This window comes from Xyrauchen texanus, chromosome 14, assembly GCF_025860055.1.
Source record: "Xyrauchen texanus isolate HMW12.3.18 chromosome 14, RBS_HiC_50CHRs, whole genome shotgun sequence".
In the NCBI taxonomy this organism is placed as follows: Eukaryota; Metazoa; Chordata; class Actinopteri; order Cypriniformes; family Catostomidae; genus Xyrauchen; species Xyrauchen texanus.
In genome coordinates, this window is record NC_068289.1 from 6,897,538 (window position 1) to 6,919,085 (window position 21,548).

A 21,548-nucleotide genomic window follows, 5' to 3' on the forward strand; every position below is an offset into this window, starting at 1 on the left:
TGCTGAGCAAACAAATCTAAGTTACCTCAGACTCCTTATGTGATCAGATTACAGTGTTTGTGAGCATGGATCTGTCTCCATCTGTGAACTTGAAAACCTGATGTGCTCACAGCACCCACAAAGCTGTATTGTGATTCGTTGAATTGGTCATCCAGCATTGCCAGAGGACCTGTTGAGCTCATAGAACTCACAGGACTATCTGGTGTTGATCTCCAGCCATATTGTTCCATATTAAACAAATACAACAAAATGCAGTTTTCCGCCACTCAACGTGTAGTTTGAAGCCGATCAAGTCCCAGTTCCACTGTCAGCTTTCATCACCCTATTTCGAGTTAATTATACGACAGTGTGGTGAACCCGAGGCGTAAAACAAAAATACAGCGTAACGATACAGCGTAATATCAAAGAATTCTGCATAAACTGTACACATATATTTTCTCACTGACACTCTCTAGTAGTACGAGTAGTACACCTAGCATAAATTAACACTTATATCTCTAGAACGTTAAGGTTTTATGGTCTAAAATCCCAGTTTCCGATCGACATCAAGCTTCAATGCTATCCTGACATGGATTTCGCATTCGCACCCTCTCCTCCCTTCCAAATCCCACCCCTCTTCACATATGATTGGAAGAACTAACCGATACACTCTAATTTGACCAATGTGCTAGCTTTAACACTAATTGCTGTGAAGCACATTTTCGACCAAGTTTATTACAACCAAACTCTCTGAGCAAGAGAGTTTCTTAAAGTAACATGCTGCAATGTACACGAGCATGTCTCATGTTAATCAGGTTTCGTTACCTCACAGAGTCGGAGATATGAGCTGCATGTCATCCGAAGATCCAACTGTCCGCTCGCTGCTGGCCAACTGGAGCAGTGGAGCCACTGCAAGGGGTGGAGGGGCTCGCTACTGGCCGCCAGAATGCGGAGGGGCATTCCATCCGCAAGGGGTCGGAGGTCTTGCTGCTCTCCGCCCGGGGAGGAGCGGCTTTCATCCGCCAGAGGGTGCAGGCGTGGTCGAGGACCAGGCGACGATGTATTTTCTTCTCTCTCTCCTCTCTCGCTCTCTCTCTCTCTCTCTCTCACTGTTGCTCTCTCTCGCAATTTTCAGGTGTCTCTAGAGATGTTCAATTGGGGTCAAGTCCAAGCTCTGGCTGGGCCACTCAAGGTGAGCAGTTATGAACCACTGAAACAAACTCAAAAACACCTTCGTTTTGACCAGATTTAGTTCTAAATTACATTTGTTTTTTATGCCGGAGCCTTTAGTTTCTTGAAAATGTTTCAGAAGACTTTTGCTAATTTTTGACTTCAGATAAGCAGAATTTATGAACACAGCCAGGAACTGTATCAAAGAGACACCGATTTTCATTCTGATGTGCGATGTAGGGTTTTCTCTAGTGAACATATTGGCTCATGCATCACCTACTCTCTGCCGCTGACAAGCCTCACTGATAGTGATAGTGGAGTGTGAGAACCAATCCATTCCTCTAATAAATAAATAAATAAATTAACCAGTGTTAACATCACCCCCAAAAGCTCCAGGCATCATAGGCATGCACAGCAACATATTCCATTAGCATTAAAATTTGATGTAGTTCAGTCTGCCACAATGCTGAATTCATTATTATCATTTAATAAAATACACTAGTACGATTAGAGCTTCAAATTAAGAATGATCAAAATGCCTCCTATCATAATGGTCATTATTCAAGGACTTGACAAGTTTTCGCAATTTTGCCTTGGATGAAATGTACATTGATATTTTATGCATATTATACAAGCATGTCCTGTACTTCAAATTACTTCCATATTTATGCATATAGAAAAAATTTAGCTCAAGTGTAAATATGTGTAAATTGTGAATAAGCTTTTATTCATCAGCGGAACACACACACACACACACACGCACACACACACACGCACATGCACACGCATGCACGCACACACACTAATGTGGTGTAAGCATCTATTAATGTTTTTTTGTATTATGTTTTCTTTTTATAGTATCTATTGTTTTATTTCTTAACAGTTTTCTTTTTTATTCTCAGTTTGGGTTGTTGTTTTAATCATGTTTTGAAAGCATTAGTTTTAATCATGTTTTACCAAGGCATACAGATGTGCTGCAAAACATACAAATTGTAACATTTTACAGACATGGGGCTTCAGTCAGTAGGTGTAAAAGTTGGCATGAGGACAGAGGGACAGATTGAATGATGCATGGTTCAGAATAGTCCCCAGAGTAAATGTGAGGAGAGATTAGGTGAAGGCAGACATATTCATTTCCCATAAAGAAATGCACAAATAAATATGCACATACAGTAAATAAAACAAATATATAAATAAAGCCATGCTCAAACATCTTGCAGCTGTCTGATCCACTGGCATTTCATGTTCTCTGAGTAAAATATCTTTAAAATGGAGTCTGGTCATACATTTTTATTTTATTTTACAGTGCATGTTACTTTGTATTTAAGTGTAATTACTTCATGCACAAACATTTTTAAACACCCGGCTGTCTGATACACTGTCATTTAATGTGTACCAAGTAAAATTTCTTAATAATTGCATTTATTAGTATGTTTCCATATTTCTGTGTTAAATATGCAACACTGTTGACATTCAGAGTCTGAATACAGTGCATTTGCATTGTATTCTTATGTCTCTAATAAGGCAGGGGATTCCTATCTACACTGCAGACATCCAGTTTTGAGCTACGGCTGCCGAAAAGCAAAAGAAATTGTGCTTTATTGAACGAGAGCTTGTCAGCATTTTCGGAGAGCTAGTAAAGTATAATTGTGTCATCCTTTACAAAGCAGTGTTGGGTTGACAGCAGCCACAGAGGCCTCATTACTCTGTGTTTTATAGGGCTGTTTGAGGATGGCAAGATCGTTTGGTGATGAATAATGTCTTTCTCACTGAGAGCTACAGTAAAACACACAACAGCAATGCGCTCTGCCAAAGATACATGGATCATCTCAAATTAGATCAAGTCCACGGAGGAATTAAAGCCGGTCACTTTAGCGGTTTCCACCTGACACCTGTCGAAGTATATATGAACAGGTTGAAGTGGTCAAAGGAGTAATAGTTTGAGCCGTGTGTTGAGTCAGAAGGACACACGATAAAAAGAAAATGCGGAGGAGAGATTCCAACAATAAACACTTGGATTAAAATAATTAAAAGCTGTTGATTGTTTGAGCAATAATTTCAGCTTTTAACTTACAGGGAAAAAATACATATTTGACATACTGTATTTGTATAAATAACAACTCATCTAACAATAATCATTTTTTGGGAGGATTTCAGAAATACATTAATAATAGATTAGTATGCAACAAATAATAATAATAAAACACTGTATCATATGTGCACACTGTACAAAGTGGTAACCTCCAATTGTTACATTAAGGAGCAATTTCTACCTGATCTAACCCTTAAAATTAGTTTTGTTGATGTAACTTATTATATTAAGTTAGAAAAAAAAAAAAGCAATATTTTTACGGTTAAAGTCTTTTTATTTTCTTTTTTTCCCCCGAGTGCATCATCATCATTATTGTGTTGTAATAATGTGATTAATTTAATTTAATTTAATTGATCAATTGTCACACATTGTACATACATTTCTGCATATACATGGTGAAATTATTTATTTTTCACATATCCCAGCTAAGCTGGGGTCAGAGTGCAGGGTCAGCCATGATACGGCGCCCCTGGAGCAGATAGGTTCAAGGGCTTTGCTCAAGGGCCCAACAGTGGTGTCTTGGTGGTGTTGGGGCTTGAACCCCTGACCTTCTGATCAGTAAGCCAGAGCCTTAACCGCTGAGCCACCACTGCCCTAAATATAATATTAATTAATATTGTATAATAAATAAATTAAGAATTTGCGTAAAACTGTCTTTGTTTTGATTCAGACATCAATGGTAAAGGGGTCATATAAACCCAAAACAGGCTCATCTGTCAGTTTAATGGAACTCTTCATTAATTTTCTGCTGGAAACACATAGTTGGCTGAATGAGAAAGGAAGACCAGTCTAACTTCATTAGACATTATTAAGGCAGGGAGCCACTCCTGAGACCCCCGTCTTCAAATAACGTATTAAGTTGGAAACTTCATTTTGTATGCACAATTGAACGGGGTCCCAGGAGTGATAATATATTTAAGATTCACAAAATGGATATGGGATGGGAACAGTTTTTAATCTAACCAAAGTCATAACACAATACAATTAAAAGAATGAGGCCTTCCATAATGTCTTTGAAGGAATACAGCCCTGGATATAAGAGCCTTTCAAACTGATTTGCATCAAACTTCCCTTGAACAGAAATTCTGATGGACTGACGACATCAATAGCTTAGAATATAATGAAGTCTCGTCTGAAAATTGAAATGAAGTCATTTCAAAAGAAAATGGTCTGATGAACTTTGTTTTGGAGCATCATTAGCAAAATTCCTTTTGGTAATATGAAACTGTGCCAGACCTGAGCTTTTTGGGGGGAAAAGATCAATGGAGCATTGTTAAGGAGGCCTGCAGCACTACGTATTGACAAAACGAACATCTGACAGTGAGTCTTGATTAAGCCAACACACACCGGTCTGCCTTAAGAGTTGGCTTGTGGCTCTTGTTAATTAACTTCAGCAATGCACCATTGCTCAGCCCTTAAAGACACATAAAACCTTCCAAAAGTTTTACTGCAAATAACTCACTAACCCAAGTCAGTACAAAATATAAATTGGTCCAGGATTTATGAATTGATTTTCAATTATATTTATTTTTGAGTCAAATCAAAAGATACATTAGGATAATTAATAAAATTTGTGTAATGACTCTTTCAAACTACCCAATTAATAATGTTTTATATCTGCAAAAAATATACTGAGACATGATAGATTATTAACAAATCGTAAATCACTGCAGTCTGTGTTTATCTGCTCCATTAATCCTGGAATCTTTTTTTTTCTTTTAGTTTTTTTTCCTTTTGTCCTCCCACAGTCTTGTTCTGATTAATGAGCAAACCGAGTCTAATCTTGATTACGGCACCAAGCAAGAACTAGCAAAATTCCATCCTTGGTTTCCTTTTTGCAGTTAAGAAAACTCTTCAATCTTCTATAGCATTCCAAATTGCCTGGTTCATGAACCCAACTGTACTAGAGTAAAAAAAAAAAAAAGAAAAAGAAAGAGTGTTGAAGCACCAGCCCATCAGTGTGTGATTTCACTGGTGTCCTCCAATAGGTAATAGAGGTAGAAGGCAGAAATCATCAATCAAAAGGCAGGTCACCACTCATAGCCATCTCAGGACGGGCATTATATAACCGCAGCTGCTAAACAGCACTAATTTCCACAGAATGAAATACGCTGCAGCCACAGCGGCCATTTGCAGGATTTGTATCGGAGACCATATTTCAAGGTCACACATTGGGTTCCGCCTATTAAAGCCTGTTTGAAACATTGAAGGGGCAGTTTATGTCTCGCTGGATTCTCACTGAAGTCTGTGATGAAAGAGGAAGAAGAGGGAAGGAAAATAAATGATTGAAGGAGTTAACGAGTTAAGTTAAATGTGGATTCATGGCCAATGGACTTTTTTTCACTGATAATGACATCTGAGCATCGCTGGGATATAAGCATTGCTCACAGAACAGCAGTATAGATGTAGCCAGGTCATTGTTGTATATAAGCAAACACTTGCCTGCTTAAATAAAGGCTAAATAAAAATATCTAAAAATTGTAGTGTTCATCACTGATTTGATGATATATTTAAAGCTCAATGTGAGTGCTATAGATATAACGAAAATGAAAAGTATTTATAAATTCTGGCCCTCTTGATAGAAAATTATAGCATTTTTTTTTAAGGTTCCACTTGTTGAAAGTGGTCATGTTAAAATGATTTCTCCTATAGGCCTACCTAATTGATATACAGTGACAATTTTAAGTAAACCATTGGAGGTTGATTCCCCAAAATTACCAACATTGTGGTTCTGTAGCACTTTCAAAACATTGCTCTGTTTGTTTGAGGATCTCACCAGCCTGGCACAGCAACTTTGGCTCAAACAATGATGTGAGTTTGGGGTGGGGCAATCTGTTTAATGACCAATGGAAGATGGGGGAGTTATAGTTGGCACCGCTAAATTACACAAGCTTTAGCTTTAAAGGTGCACTTAGATATTTGAGAGCTGGCGGATTTAGCAGTCGTCTTTGACTTATACTGACACCTACTGGCGTGGATGATGCATAAATACAAAAGCAAGTACGTTCTTACAATGGTATGGTCATGTAAACACATTAAACGGCTTTCCTTTATTGGTGTAAGGTCAGAAACAGCGTAAGAATAAATTGATCAACACAGGTATTCTTTGCCCATTACCACGATTTTGCATTGCATGTTAACACCTTTAGCGGCATTCTTACCGGCTTATCCAATGTGTACTAGTGTTGTGTGCATGCCTCTTCACGGTTTGACATCAAAAGCTGAGAACAACTTTCGTGTAATCTTATGTAAAAGCGGTTTTCTCGCTTTCTCAGATTTTTTTTCTTTCTAAGTTTTTGGGATTTATCAGCGTATTGGTGTGCATGTAAATAGGCTCAGTGTTGGTTACTAATTCTATTGTAGAAATGTGCTATTCACTTTATTCTGTGATCAAATGTGTCCAATAATAGGGGGAGTTACCGAGATGAAGTGTGTTGTATTCGGCTGGTCATGTGAGCTGTATGGAAAATAAAACAGTCATATTATAAGGCCACTGATTTGACTGAAGGTGTGTACACAATGGCAGAGCTTTCCTTTTCTGTGTGTGTATGCATGTGAGAAAAGCTAGGTTTGGTGCAAGTTTGGTGTTAATTGCATATTTATTTATTTAGCTAAAGCTATTTCCTTTACCACACTTAATAATATGACTACATATTCCAAAGCCTTGTCTGCTTAGTTGGCCATGACTGTGCAACTGATCGCTCTGCTATAGCGTGTACCACAGTATTGCAGTACAAGGTAGAATTAATGGAATCTAGTTTTTCAAATTCCTGGTTTGAAATCTGTTGTTTTTCTAATAGGAGATCCATTTATTACTATCATTCAATCTGTTTAGCCCTGGGGAAACTGAACCAAATTAGTGGCAGGTGCTGTTCTTATTGAAAATGACTGTCTAATTTGTCCACGTGATTTCTACTAATGCATCTGTAATTTTGGGTAAAGGGTATCAGAATGAGCCTTCTCCATGTTTACTCTTGTACAGAGTACAAATGAGGCATAAAAGCCGTGCTCAGCATGAATGGACAAACTTGGACAAATCATGTCTGTTTAAGAGCATTATGTGCAGCTGAGGAGATATTGGAAACACTACAGCGCTACCTGCTGGCGATCACTATAATCTCAAGTCTAAAAAGCCACAGCAATATGCAAACATACAGACAAGTTGTACTCCACCCATTTCAGAACAAATATGCTAATTCACCCCCCCAGCAGGCAGAATGACCCCTGCATTACTGTGAAAAAATCCTTATCTCCTTATCACAGTCAAAATTTAGATACAATATGGAAACATGCTTCTTAAGATCTTACCCTGACTAAAGACAAGTGATAAAACTTTTGATGATAATACACACCCTAAAATGTGGCTATTTTCGATTTACTACCATTAGATTGTACAATCTACCCCGCCCCCCTCCAAAAAAAAGCTTTAATACTTTTAGACTGGTAAATAATCCCACACAAACATGTATTCTGTATTATACAAATGTACTGTATGCATTACCTTCTTTATTCATTTAATAAATTGATAAAAAGTAGTGTAAATATTAGATTGTTGCATTTTGTATCACAATCAAAGATTTATTATTAGCTAAATATATATACATTTTAATGATTTTCAGTTAAAACATGTTTTACATATGTTTAATACAAGTACATAAAACATTTTGTTGTTAAAATACCAACGAATATCATATACAAATATCAATAAAAATGCTTACCTTTCACAAACTTACCAGTAGATGGAGCCAGTAGATGAAAAATCCTATTGTTTTAATTGTAAAGCGTACCAGAGGACTGTCAAATCCTGTCACTTCAAATGCAAGATGTCTTCCTCCTGCAGTCCTGTTCAGAGGAGAAAATGGTGCAGAAATCATCAACACTGCTTGTAGTAAATGCTGTTGCACTGTTTTAATATGATGAATTTACCTTGCCTTCTCCAAAAGTAACCCTAAATGTACAGGTCTACTTTATTAGAATCATGTGCATGCTTATTGTTGAAACTTGGTGCCGTGTATTTTTTCAATAACCATCTGACGTTCTTTCTTATACAGAACACAAAAAGAAGAATTTAAATGAATATCCCAATCCAGAGAGAAGTTTGCTCACAGTTGCATGCGTGAGTCACGTCATGAGCTAAAAGAAGCTCGGGCAAACCCTATCCCTAAAGCCTACCCCTGACCTAACCTCAGGCCATGTTCACACTAATACATTTTCTTTTGAAAATGCATTAATTTCACTACGTTTTGTCGTTTTTTGTGTGTTATTCAAAAATTGTAATGTGTTTGTTGTACTGTGATGCAGTCATTTGATCCATTCAACCCAAAACAATCAAGATAGTGGCCCATGTTGTTGCGGTATTGTTGTTCCTGTTATCCACTTTGATAGCGTTGTTAAAGATAGTGTTACTTTGTAAGCATTTACATTGCATTCCTTAAAAGGCAACGGGACGTTTTCTCAGATTTGCTGTCCGGCGGCGGAACGCATTTCAGACCATACATGGAAATGACACAGGGCCACGCTTCTTACCTTTTGTTTTTTTTTTTTGCATGTTCAGTAAGGGGATTTGAGTGTTTTCAGATGTTTCAGTGTGGATGAGCAACTTTAGGAGAAGGGAGTGTGTAAGGAGAGTGTTTCAAAAACAAAAACGTGGTTTCCAAATGTATCCGGATTAATGTGGACGTACAGTAACAGCAAATGAGACTCTTGTGAGACTTTGGCTGCCGGAAAAACCTATCTTGAGATCCCTGTGCTCTTTCCAGTTGTGTTTGAACACAAGAACACGATCTCAACTTTGTGCTGTCGCCAAGGGCGTAGATTTGGCTTGAACATTGTGGGGTTGCAGCATGAAGAATTTGCATGTTTCCATTGAGCATATATTGGAGGGGTTACTTGGTTGTTTTGATTATTGGGGGGTTTTCTCATCCCCTGGAAATTATGCCCCAGGCTGTCGCTAATGTCAAGCACCCCTGAGTGTGGTTTGTTGTCTGTACAGCTGATCATTGTGCATTAAAGCTGGAGTTTTGCTTACTGCCCCCTGCTGAAAACAAGTGGTACTTTAAGCTTCTATTGCGCTACAGATTGGCTATTCCATATTGTCTCATATTGAAGCACACATTGATGGGATAACTGTATGCACAGACCTAAAAAAATAAAATCTCCTGATGTGCCAATGAGAACTGTTAAATGAATGTTCAAAATGTTGTGAATTTATCCATTAACCCACCTTTTTATAAAAACGGAAACGGAGTTTAATCTGAATTTTTTTTTTTATTTTCAAAAACGTAAAAAGGCATCTGCCCTTTATAGTTTTATATTGTCATGTATAGTTTCTATAGTAAATGTTGCTTTGGCATTTTTTATTCTGCACCAGTATCCCAGGATGAGACATTTTCAGATTCTATCATGTGCAGGGAATTTGAAACAGAGTGAGAAAGAATGTAATGAATGTAATTCTACAGTGATGGATATTAATTCAAGAAGTGCTGGGAATACCTGCTGAATTCCAGTTCACTGGCTGTTTCATCAACAGGCATGTTGACCTGTTGCACTAATGTATGTCTAAATTGAATAAGCACACACACATTGTACCAGTGTCCAAAGCAAAAATGACAGACTCACTGTGCACTGGTTTTTTCAAAGATAAAATGTTTGGTATAAATAAGAAAGTTTACATCAGTTTTATGTGATTATTTATTGTTATGTAAGAAAGAAATACAGAAATACTGACTGAAACAATATTCATATTATCCTACAAAAAATACTGTAATCAAACACAAAGGGAAGGCAGTGTTAACTTAACAAGCCTGTTACATGCAGCAACCAAATAAAACTTGGATAAATAGACAGCAATTTAGAAAACAGAATGTAGCATTACTAACAAGTAGAAGCTATAATGAATTAGGAGCTGTTTGATTACAGTGTAAATTACACATACGTTGGCTGTTTGAATGTAATTTCAAGTACAGTGCTTGTAGTCAGGCTATCGTTTACCTTGAAATGTATACATGTACCCAACCTTTGTCCTGTCTGGTTAGGTATTAAACTCCTTTCCAAAGATAAAAGAGGTAAGAGGTCAAAACAGCACTACTAGCCACCAAACAATCTCATCTCTTTCATCATAAAGATACTATTATTGAGTGAGTCAGTAGCACAGAGTTTGTCCATTACAGCTAGTTCAAGTTATATCTGTTTTACCAAGTACGTATATATTTACTCATACTGGAGTTTTCGATAAAGGGTCACACAACTCCCTTTGTGATCCATCACCTACACTGACCATTATTTCAATTATTTGATGTAGCTGCAGGTTAAACTATGCATTGTTCTACACGGTTTTCCTTTTCCTGTCAGTTCACCCATAACAATACTGTATCAATTCAGTAGAAATGTTGTCATCATTTGGTGTCCCATCAAGCTACCTATGTCGCAGTGTATTTCAATAAACACTGAATGTTGATTGAATGATGTGACAGTAGGTTAAGGCTTGTCAATAAACCAAACATTTCTTAATGTTATAATAAAATCACATCTTGTGTCTCTGTTGAGATCAATACAGAATAAAGCATTTAAAATAACTTCCATGAGACTGCTTACTAACATCAGAACTCCTCAGTTGGTGAGATATTAAATAATCTTGGAGCTACGGCTCAACCACTAGGACTCCTAGGTTGTTGTTGAAAATTATCCTACCATCCACCTCTTTACTGCAGTCAGGATGTCTCAGTAAGTCCAACACTCCTTTTTTAAGCTCTTCAGGAGCATTTTTACTGAACTCTATCACCTCAGTTAGGAAATCCAGCAGCAGTTCTCCCACCTCATCTCCCTCTGTGAAGCACTCTGTGATGTCCATCTGGGACAGAAGCTCATAGTTACGGTAGAGAATGCCGTTAGCATCTAAGAAACTCTTTATATCTCCTGTAGTGACACACTGGCTGATCTCTGTGTTACAAAGTTGGGCTCTGAAGGTCCTCCATAACTTTCCCCATCCACTTTCACCTATGTAAACACAAAATGTTATATTGTTGATAACCACAAACACTCATCCCTCCTTTTCTTTAAAAAAAAACTAAAAAACTAAAATCGAGGTTTCAGTGAGGGACTTACAATGGAAGTGAATGGGGCCAATTTTTGGTGGGTTTTAAGGCAGAAATGTGAAGCTTGTAATTTTATAAAAGCACTAACATTAATTCTTCTCTTAAACCTTGACTTGTGTATTATTTGAGCTGTAAAATTGTTAAAATTGTCATTTTTACTATAGTTTTAGTTTAGATGTTACGTCGTAATGGCAATAAAGTTGTAAAATCGGATATAACTTCAGACAGAAAAGATTAGTAGGCAATTTTATTGCACAAAAATCATGTTAACAAGCATATTGTTTATGTCTTGTGGCTATACCTTTGAAACAGTTAGTATTTTAATGTTTACGGATTGGCCCCATTCACTTCCATTGTAAGTGCTTTTCAAGTCGAAATTCATTTTTGGCATAATCAACTTTATGCCACAAATTCTCTCGATTGAGCTTAACTTGAATTGAACCCAAATTAATCCTTTAAGGTCACCTTTGAAAACACGGTAAATTGCACATGCAATTATCCCACAAATCTTTACACTATCAGTCATATTAAGTAGTTGCATGCTTTGACACTGCAAAAGATAGACAGATCAGTGTTTCTCAATCCCGCTTGAAGGGGCTCCCAGCACGGCACATTAGAAAGTTTCCCTTATCTAACACACCTGATTCAATGTCCTGAATTGGGTAAAGCGGACAAGTGACTACATCTGGTTTACAATAATATATATATATATAATGGTGGTTGTGGACTTCTGAACTCAGAGCATTTACCTGACACCAGAATGATTAAGAGTTTTCCATCTTTGTCTAACAGACTTCGAAAAAATGAGACGGTGGCCTCTGGATCTTTGACATAGTATAGCATCTGTTAAAAGCATTTGGAATTATATTAATATACAACAAACACACAAAAAACATGTATGGTATACAGATATCAATGTATGTTCAATTTGCCTGTAATAATTTGTTCAAAACCTGTATCATGTGAATAAAGTCGAAAATCTTTTTCCCAAGGTTTTTCTCTTGCCAGTGTTTTTCGAATTCAGATGCTGTCATCTTATTCCATTTAAAGTTGATGTAATCAAGATTTGGAGTTGTTGACACCCGAACTAAACAAGAAACCATAAAAGAACAGAAAACAGCATAAATATCCATTTGTTAGAAGAATTTGTAAGATCAGTCTAAATGAGTAAAATTAAGGTCTGTACCTTTATACTTGTGCAGCATGTCAATGCTTGGTTCCACCACTTCATTGTCAACTTTGACATGAGGATGTTTCAGGCGAAGCTGAGCTAACATCTCTAGATCAATCTCACCTGAAAATTAGATGAAATATGAAAATGGAGGGCTTCAGAGTGTGAACTCTGTGAGGTATTAAATTCATATATGTGAAATGATATTATGAAACATTTTAATAATTCCATTGTTATTGAAAGTATACCTGCTCCACTCCCAACTCCCATTACATTAAACATGGGTCTCCCCCCACCAATGCTGCACAGAGAAAAGCAATATAATAATATTATAATATATCACCATTGATAAATCTGGTGGCCCATTTTGTATTAAGCTGCAACAGGCCAACATAATTAAATATGACATTACTCAGGAACAATAAAGCACCTTGCCAGTATGTCTGGTAGAGTGTTATGAATGAATTCCTGCATGCACTGGTGCTCTGATGAGCGTTCCAGAAAGAGTTGGAAAGATTTGAGGTATCTCGGATAATCTTCCACAAGTGATCTGAATGGAGTTGCCATTGTTTTTGCTGTCTGAAACATACAAGTGATGTTCTAAGTATCATTATGACCAAGCCAACAACAAATTTGCATGCACAGATCTCTGCAGATTTTTCTCTCCAGATTTCTTTTAGCTACCAAAAGTGTACTATCAGATGCTTTTACATTTTACAATGTTTTAATCCATTCCATTTTTTAAATCGTAACAGAAAATGTGTGTCTGCAAGTTCTGTATGGGCCTGTGTATAAGTCAATAAATCAATTAGCTTAACATGATATACACAAGGACATGATTTTATGGGTAGGGTTAGGGATGCTGGTTAATAGGTTAATTGCTTATTAAGATGTGATTTGGACTCCACACACACACACACACACACACACACACACACACACACACACACTGGAATTTCAATTCATTTAAACTAAATATTTAAGGTTCTGCACTATTAATGTCACTAATAAAATAAGCACATTTGTGATAGTGACCTTTGTACGAATGGGCCGATTCTTGAAGCACACAAGAAATATATTAAAATCACGCTGGGACCGCGGCACAAAGCAGAGGTGCCATGCATCAACCTGAAGGGGTTTATTATGTGACAACAACCGGCTGACTTTAAATTATCCCACTTATTAAACAGCTGCTAACCAAAAAATGTTACACATGGAAATAAAATATTGATTTGCATTGAAATTCTGCTAAAATCCACCTCTGGTTTGCGTCAGAGTTCGGGTGCTTATTTTTTTATTAATGAACGTCTGACTGCTTAGTTTACATCTTATAACAAGACATCTTGCCATATAAATAAATAAATACACAAGCAACATTGATTTGAGTTCAAATTATTTTATTAGATTACTTGTAGAGATCGCAGAGTGCTACGTATAGCAGGAGAGACGCAGACCCCGGATGAGTGGTCTGATACATGGAGTTGCGTTTGTAACAGAGCAATAAAAGACAGCTAGATGGCGCCATTGACCAATCAGAATTAAGTATTCCAGGCTGCCATGAAATTATACGGGATATTGTCACCAGGTTTAAAGGGATAGTTCACCCTAAAATTACAATTATCTTATCATTTACTCATGAGCTTCCTTGTTTCTGCAGAACACAAACAAAGATTTTTAGAATAATATCTCAGCTCTGTAGACCATTCAATGCAAGAGAATGGTGACCAGAATGTTAAAGCTCCAAAAAGGAGATAAAGTCAACATAAAAGTAATCTATAAAAGTGGTTTAATCCATGTCTTCTGAAGCTATCCAGCCAATTCTGGGTGAGAACAGACCAAAATCTTTTGAAAGATTGAAAGGATTTCAAAAAGATTTGAAAGGAAAACTCCTTTTTCACAATAAACCATGATATCAGCATTCTCTGAGGCCATCATCATTTTAAGCTTTATTACATTTCCTAGTGCTCTGCGCATGCGTCAAGCACAAAGAAGTATAACTGAGCTTGAAGTTAGAGACTGCAATGGCAATAAGTAAAAAAAATAAAAAATAAAATAAAATAAAATAAAGTTAAATTTATTTTTGTCTTCACCCAAAATCGATTGGATCGCCATCGATTAAACCACTGGATTGTATGGACCTACAGAGATATTTGTCTAAAATCTTTATTTGTGTTCAGGAGAAGAAAGAAAGTCATACACATCTGGGATGACATGAGGGTTATGCTAATAATAGTCCTATAATTTGTAATAAAAATTAATAAATACGCAAAATATAATTATTTTCACTACTAGTCTCAAACATTTGAACCCCACTAGCCTATAATAATAATATACTGAATTCAAAATATAATAAAAAGTGCAATACAATCAAACGACTGACATATACACAGTGATATAGTGACAGACTGTAATCGCAGCAGTATACTTGGTGCTGCGTCCGTACGTCACATGTTAAGACAAACATGATGAGATCATGAACCGGTTAATTGAAAGCGTGACATATCGACTCCTCCTATTGTTTTCATTATTTGGAATGATTGTTTATCTATAGGTGATTGGCAGTGGGTATGCTCCGGCGCCTCTACAGACGACCGGTCTCATAAAACCATTGAGAAAGCAGAAATGTGCAACAACAACTTACCTTCTCCGTCATTCGTCAACACACTGCCAGACAGATAGTGCCAGTGTTAATACACATCACAGTCAGCTATTCGGCCCCGCCTACTCTCTTAAAGCTGCAGTGCCTCCTAAGAACAAGATTGACGCATGACATTTTAGTGGTTGTACTTCTTTCTTTCTTTCTTTCTTTCTTTCTTTCTTTCTTTCTTTCTTTCTTTATATTAGTTTGAATATATGTTTCAATGTACTAAAAAAACAAACAAAAAAAAAAATATATATATATATATATATATATATATATATATATATATATATATATGTATGTATATATATATATATATATATATATATATATATATATATATATATATATATATATATATATATATATATATGCAGTACTATCTGCCTGTTATAATGTTCTTAATATATATACAAGATGAAAATGATGCAATTATCCTACTTCTCTGCTTAGTCAGTTTGATCATGTCAAAATTTGTTAAACAGATTGGGCTACTGTTAAAGAGAAAATCGTGATGAAAATGAGAGAGCCTTTTCTGTTAGCCCACAAAGATTCATGGGAAATCTTCTGCAGTGTTATTAAGGCTAAATGGATAAATTAAACCTGACAGAATCATACCATACACACGTGTCCCCTTGGTGGCACTGACAAATCTGTTTAAATTCATCTCATCCTTAAACAGAAATGACAGGCTTTACTAATAAAAATGGATTAAACAAAAGATTTAAATGATTCAACATCCTAGAGTATAAGTATTTGATGGACTGCACTTTGAAGACATTCAGTGCTTTGTGCACAGACAGTGGGCAAACAGCAATGCATTTAGTGGAATCCAATTAAACTCAATATTTCAACACAACTAATTGTACTACATTATTTCAGTGTTATCTTGGTTAAAAGATATAGTTTCTATTCTAATTTTTAATGAATCTCCGATACGGATGCTTTCACAAATTATTAATAAGCAACATTTTCCACAGAATATCACAATTTATTAGCATTTTCGTTCAACTCTTCAAGTACACAATTAAAACAGAAAGCACTATGTAAACTAAATGTCAGTGTTTTACAGGCAACTGTATATAGTGCTGAGAGCATATCTAACATATTAGAAGAAGCCATGTAAACAAGTCAGTTCTTAGGGGCAACAAATGAAAAGAAAAAAATCAAATGAACAAAACACACGGTTGACTTCATGTCACTAGGAGCAAATTTCCATAAAAATGCAAGGCCACTTTTGGAATAATCCAGTGTATGACAAAATCAATCTAGCATGCACACACATAATTGGGCTTTAAAATAAATAAATACATATATTGCCATCTTTTTCCAGGGGTTGTAAGCAAGGTAATGAAACCTATTATAAGCTATACACATTTAGGTTCTCACAAGGGTGGACTAATTTAGAAATATGCCAAAGCCTTTTGATTTCATCAGTCTATGAGCAGCCAAATTATTCAGATGAATATCATGAGGACACAGAAATTGTTCAAGGAACTGTTGAAGACTAACCAGCTTGGACTTACAAATAATGTGGACAGCATTAGCAAGTCTCATGGGACATTAGGCAGGATGGAAAGAATGATGAAAGGTACTAAATCAACAAATGAAGAAAAACATAATCAAACCTGTAAGTTGATGTGCATTTAGTATACAGAATAAAATGTACATTCTTTGGGTGGAGAAAGACCACACGAATAAGAGGTCTTATGTAGCTTATGCTGTACATCGTCTTATAATGAGGACCACTGAAATTTAAGAAATGTTTTTTTTTTTTAACATGGCATTACAAGGAGGTAAGCAAAACTTGACACTAAGTCATAAAAACAGACAATCATTTATGCCTGCAAGAACATAAAATCATAAAAAGAAATGAAAGGTATAGTTAACCCAAAAATGAAAATTCTGTCATTATTTACTCACCCTCATGCCGTTAAAACACGAATGACTTCAGGAGAAATTTTGAAGAATGATGATACTGATCTTTCCCATATAATTAAAGTAAATGGTGACTGAGGCTCCTTTTGTGTTCCACAGAAGATAGAAAGTCACACGGGTTTGGAACAACATTATGAATTTGTATTTTGTGCGAACTATATATTTAAAGAAATCTCAAACACAAGGAATATTATCAAAATACAGAATCAGCACCTGTACTCTCTACTGGAAATTATTCACATTCATAGCATTGAACCACCTTTCCCAGTATAATGCTCATGCAGACTCGACATAAATGCATTGGTCCACTTTATCTGTGCTAAATTATTTCCTCTAACGGCAAGATATTACATAAAGTCACTTTCAAAGCCCTTCTGGGACAGGAACACAGTTCACTACCTTTTGGGGTTGGAGCAGACTACATTTTTCAGCTTCTAGACAGAGGTTAAAGGTCAAAACGGAGCCATGAAGCAGCTTCACATGAGCAGATCATCATCCGTAACCTTTAAAAGTGTCTAAATGAGCTGTGTTTTGGTTAACTGTGTGGATCATACACACATTCAAAGACATTCTACATGAAAACAACAGTTTACAGCAAAGTCCTTGCATCACAATGAAAAACACTAGAAAATCTGTTTGAACACAAAGAGGAACTAAAGAATGACTAAGCACTAATATAGTGCAAAACACATCAGTCTTATCTCGTTCTCTTTTAATTAAAAAGTCACTTTCAGACTGGCTTAATGCAACTGATGCAATATATTCGGCACAACCTGAAATGCCCTTTTTGAGTTTGTTTCCCCTTGTTTCTAATGTAAGAAAAATCATGGCAAGAAAATGTCAAAGTCCTCCATCTGGTCTGTGGAATGTCAGCTGTCTTGTACCCTCTTTGAATGTCACCATTTTCCAAATGATTACTGATCCAAAACCGTTGTCCTTGCAGGCTTGCACACAAAGTTCTGGTGCTGCAGATGTCAAGACTGAAATGTCCTTTGATGACCCCCTTTTGTCGTTTTTTTTGGAGAGATGAACATTTTTAAATGTTGCAAGAAGTCCAGCTTGTGCTTTGACATACAGTCACGGAGAGCTTGATCACATGTCCACATCCCCATCATAGGCCAGTGTCAAGGGCTTCTGAGGTGGAGATGTACTTTTACTCTGTTTGTGTGGGTTGCTGCGATGAAGAGAAAGAGAAATCAACTACATTTAAAGGGATGATTCATTAACAAATTAAGATTCAGCCATCATTTACACAGCCTCATGTTGTTCCAAACCTGTATGACTTTCTTTTGTGGAACAGAGGTTTTAGACAGATTTAGAGTCTCAGTCACCATTAACTTTCATTGTATGGAAAAAAGACTGCAATGAGCATGGATAGTGACTGAGGCAACAGTCTGCCTAACAACCTTTGTGTTTCATGGAAGAAACAAAGTCATACAGGTTTGGAACATCATGAAGAGTGACTGTACCTTTAATGCATACACTGTTGCCATTTATTGTATTTCTACACTGTACCACTTGATGGCAGCAACAATTCATCATAAGTGGAATAAAAGGCTTAAATCAAGCAGCATGGAAAATCTCTTAAAGGAATATTACAGGTTAAATGCAAGTTGAGTTCAATTGACAGCATTTGTGGCATAATATTGATTACCACAAACCTCTCCTTTTCTTTAAAAAAAAAGCTAAAATCTGAGTTCCAGTGAGGCACTTACAATGGAAATGAATGGGGCCAATCCATACACATTAACATACTCATTGTTTCAAAAGTATAGCCACAAGACCAAAAAATATGTGTGCAAACATGATTTTAGTGTGATAAAAATGCTTACTTTTATGTGTAAAGTTATAGCCAATTTTACAGCTTTGTTGCCATGACGATGTGAAGTCAACAACCCAACACTACAGTAGTCAACACAAAAAAGACTGTAAAAATGACACTTTAATGATAGATGACGCTCAAATGATAGATGAGTCTTACCAAAAGAATTAATGTAAGTGCTTTTATAAAATTACATGCTTCACATTTCTTTCTTTAAACCCTCTAAAAATTGGCCCCATTCACTTCTATTGTAAGTGCCTCAATCTCATATTATGATGATGAGTGCATATTGTAACATACATACCAGAACAAAAAGGCCACAGCAATTATGAATAATATCAGAATGAATCCTCCAACCGTTAACCCGTAGACCCACAGTTTTATTCTTCCATCTGTGCAATCAGGAAACAGGAAACAAGGGTCACATTCACAAGTTTTTAGAAGATCTTTAAAAAATGCAAATGATGGCTGTCAATTGCCAATCTTATGATCCCCTGCTTAAAATTATTTGGCCATTCAGGTCAATTCAAAAGCATAGCAACTATTTAATTTATTTTTTTTTTTTTACTAAGGATGAGCTCCCACTTTAGAAATTTCTACATTCGAACTCTCAAAATTTTAAGAGATAATCAGTTCTTTTCAAGACCTATGCTTTAATAATTCTCCTGACTTTACAAATTGTTTCTATGCTCCCTTCTTCAATCATGTTCATGTTTATGTGAGGTCACCATAGAAATATAAAAGAGCATTTTCATCATTCTAAGCTGCTTGTGGTTACTGAACAGTTGCCTGTTGCAGCAGTTACAGATGGCACATTAATGCAGGTGACAGGGAACTTGAAAATACTTTTTCACCACCTTCAGTTTATCTTAAAATTCTGAGGAAAGAATGAGATATGTGTCATAGAGCCATTAGGATGTTTGCATAACTGATATTACAAGAGCTCAGAACACTTCTATCACTCAAAAGACATCACTCTGATGAACTGCACAGTGTGATGAGCTTTTCTCGCAGGAATGCATTAGAATCCTTTGGGATTCACAGAACGGATGATGCAAACAATAACTAAGTTCAGGCATGCAACTCTGAATAGTGCAAGCAGATTGTTTTAACTTGTTATCTTTTAGCCATTCAGCTCACTCACATGTGATATGTAAATCCAACCATCTTACACACTGATTGTCCGTGTACAGGATGTCTGACGCAAATTCTCCAACAGTAGAGTGCTCAAGCACTAAGCACGTGCAGCCTGAGTTTTCAAACTGGAAATTATTTGTAATAATAAGGTGACAACACATATATTTGAGCCATTGCTGTCATGAATAAGTGGTAGAAGAAGATATAAACAACAACAGTGGATGTGCACATCAAGTCCATGTGTGTGATGAGGTCAGGAGATACCTGCATTTATATAATTAGAGTCAGAATTATATAAAGACATATTTATGTGTCTAAACTACTGAGGAGAAATAGTCCAGCGTCTCATAGCAGTCATAGCGCACAAGTGGCAACCGCCTCTGTATGCATGCACAGTAAAATAAAGTATATTTTAACAGGTTCGTGTTCGACTGTATGCAGATGCAAAGTGTTCGCGTCAAAACCGAAGTATACTTTGGGCTTTACATTTAAATTTGCACAGTTTGCAAGTAAGAGTTTCACTTCAGCATGCAGCAATAGGTTTCTCTGAAACCCTCCTCCACCCCAGCTTCACTGGTCTAGATCTGTGACATATGGCCTGTATTTATGTCTAATTGTAAAGCAGCATGTCATCAATGCTGATGCAGTATGTCTTGTTTTCTAATTGTGCATCAGCAACTCAGTATGTCTGTGTATCTTGTTGCAGTATCAAGTCTCCACAGTGCAGCAGCAGCAGCGTAGCAGATCTAGTCCGCCAAGACCAAAATCCAATCAATATGTCCAACCTAGTTTCATTGCATGAACGTTACTTTAACACAATTTTTGCAAACTGAGTTTTATGTGCTGCTTTTTATGTTTTGCTGCTGTGTCCTGGTGAAATTAACACTAGAGGCGCTCCAGCAACTGTGCGTTCTATTCACTTTCACACAAATCACAGGTACAATGGCTGTTTATGACTTTATAAACACTTATTTTTTGCAATGATATCTGTTTTGTTCACCTCTCATTTAGGTTTTTGAACACTATTGGCTAGGTTTAGCATTGGTTAAGGGTAAGGTTGTCTGTTTTGTTTGCATTTATCTTTTAGGACACTATTGGTTAAGTTTAAGTTTTAGGATAGCGTACATCTTTACGACTTGCAGTCGGCGTCCTGTGTCCTGTTTTTTGTCATGCTGGTGTGAACAATTCAGGACTATAGAGTATCAACTACAGGACCATTCGTCCCAGATTGAGACCATGTGTACAGTAGTTTTGAAAACAGTTGCAGCGTCTGGGACTCATCTCAGCCTATCGCAGGATTGCACACACAACAAGAACTTTCGTTGTGTGATCTGAGACTTCTTGTCGCAGACCCGACTCAAAACATCAAAGGAGAAGAGCTTGATTCGAGTAGTGTCCACTAGGCATTTGGGAGGTGCAATTTACTCAATAAAACATCCATTTAATATTCACCTTAAAAACTGGTCTGATTACAACATTATTTCACTCGCTTTTGGCACCCCCCA

The 21,548-nt window shown here is 36.5% G+C and overlaps 2 protein-coding genes across 3 annotated transcripts in view; both read right to left on the reverse strand.

The window, feature by feature from the left end:
- Nucleotides 1-9,992: 9,992 nt before the first annotated feature.
- On the reverse strand, nucleotides 9,993-15,219 carry hnmt (histamine N-methyltransferase). Its single transcript, XM_052142985.1, has 7 exons — nucleotides 15,147-15,219; nucleotides 12,936-13,084; nucleotides 12,754-12,806; nucleotides 12,521-12,628; nucleotides 12,288-12,421; nucleotides 12,084-12,177; nucleotides 9,993-11,236 (listed from the first exon to the last, which is right to left on the reverse strand). Exons 1-7 carry the CDS (start codon nucleotides 15,156-15,158, stop codon nucleotides 10,881-10,883), a joined length of 906 nt encoding a protein of 301 aa, XP_051998945.1. The 5' UTR covers nucleotides 15,159-15,219; the 3' UTR covers nucleotides 9,993-10,880.
- An 874-nt stretch (nucleotides 15,220-16,093) lies between these two features.
- Nucleotides 16,094-21,548, reverse strand: part of thsd7ba (thrombospondin, type I, domain containing 7Ba) — a 281,967-nt gene continuing 276,512 nt past the window's right edge. For both annotated transcript variants that reach the window (XM_052142989.1, XM_052142987.1), the window contains 2 exons: nucleotides 19,211-19,298; nucleotides 16,094-18,258 (listed from right to left, as the gene is read on the reverse strand). In XM_052142989.1, coding sequence (XP_051998949.1) covers nucleotides 18,177-18,258; nucleotides 19,211-19,298 — 170 coding nt within the window. In that variant the 3' untranslated portion in view covers nucleotides 16,094-18,176. The remainder of the gene's footprint in view (nucleotides 18,259-19,210; nucleotides 19,299-21,548) is intronic.

Excerpts from the sequence above, each read along its gene's own strand:
- hnmt (XM_052142985.1), bottom strand. Across the intron at positions 12,422-12,520 it reads CATGCTGCACAAGTATAAAG|TTCGGGTGTCAACAACTCCA; the intron begins GTACAGACCTTA and ends TTTCTTGTTTAG. Across the intron at positions 12,178-12,287 it reads ACTTTATTCACATGATACAG|ATGCTATACTATGTCAAAGA; the intron begins GTTTTGAACAAA and ends TGCTTTTAACAG.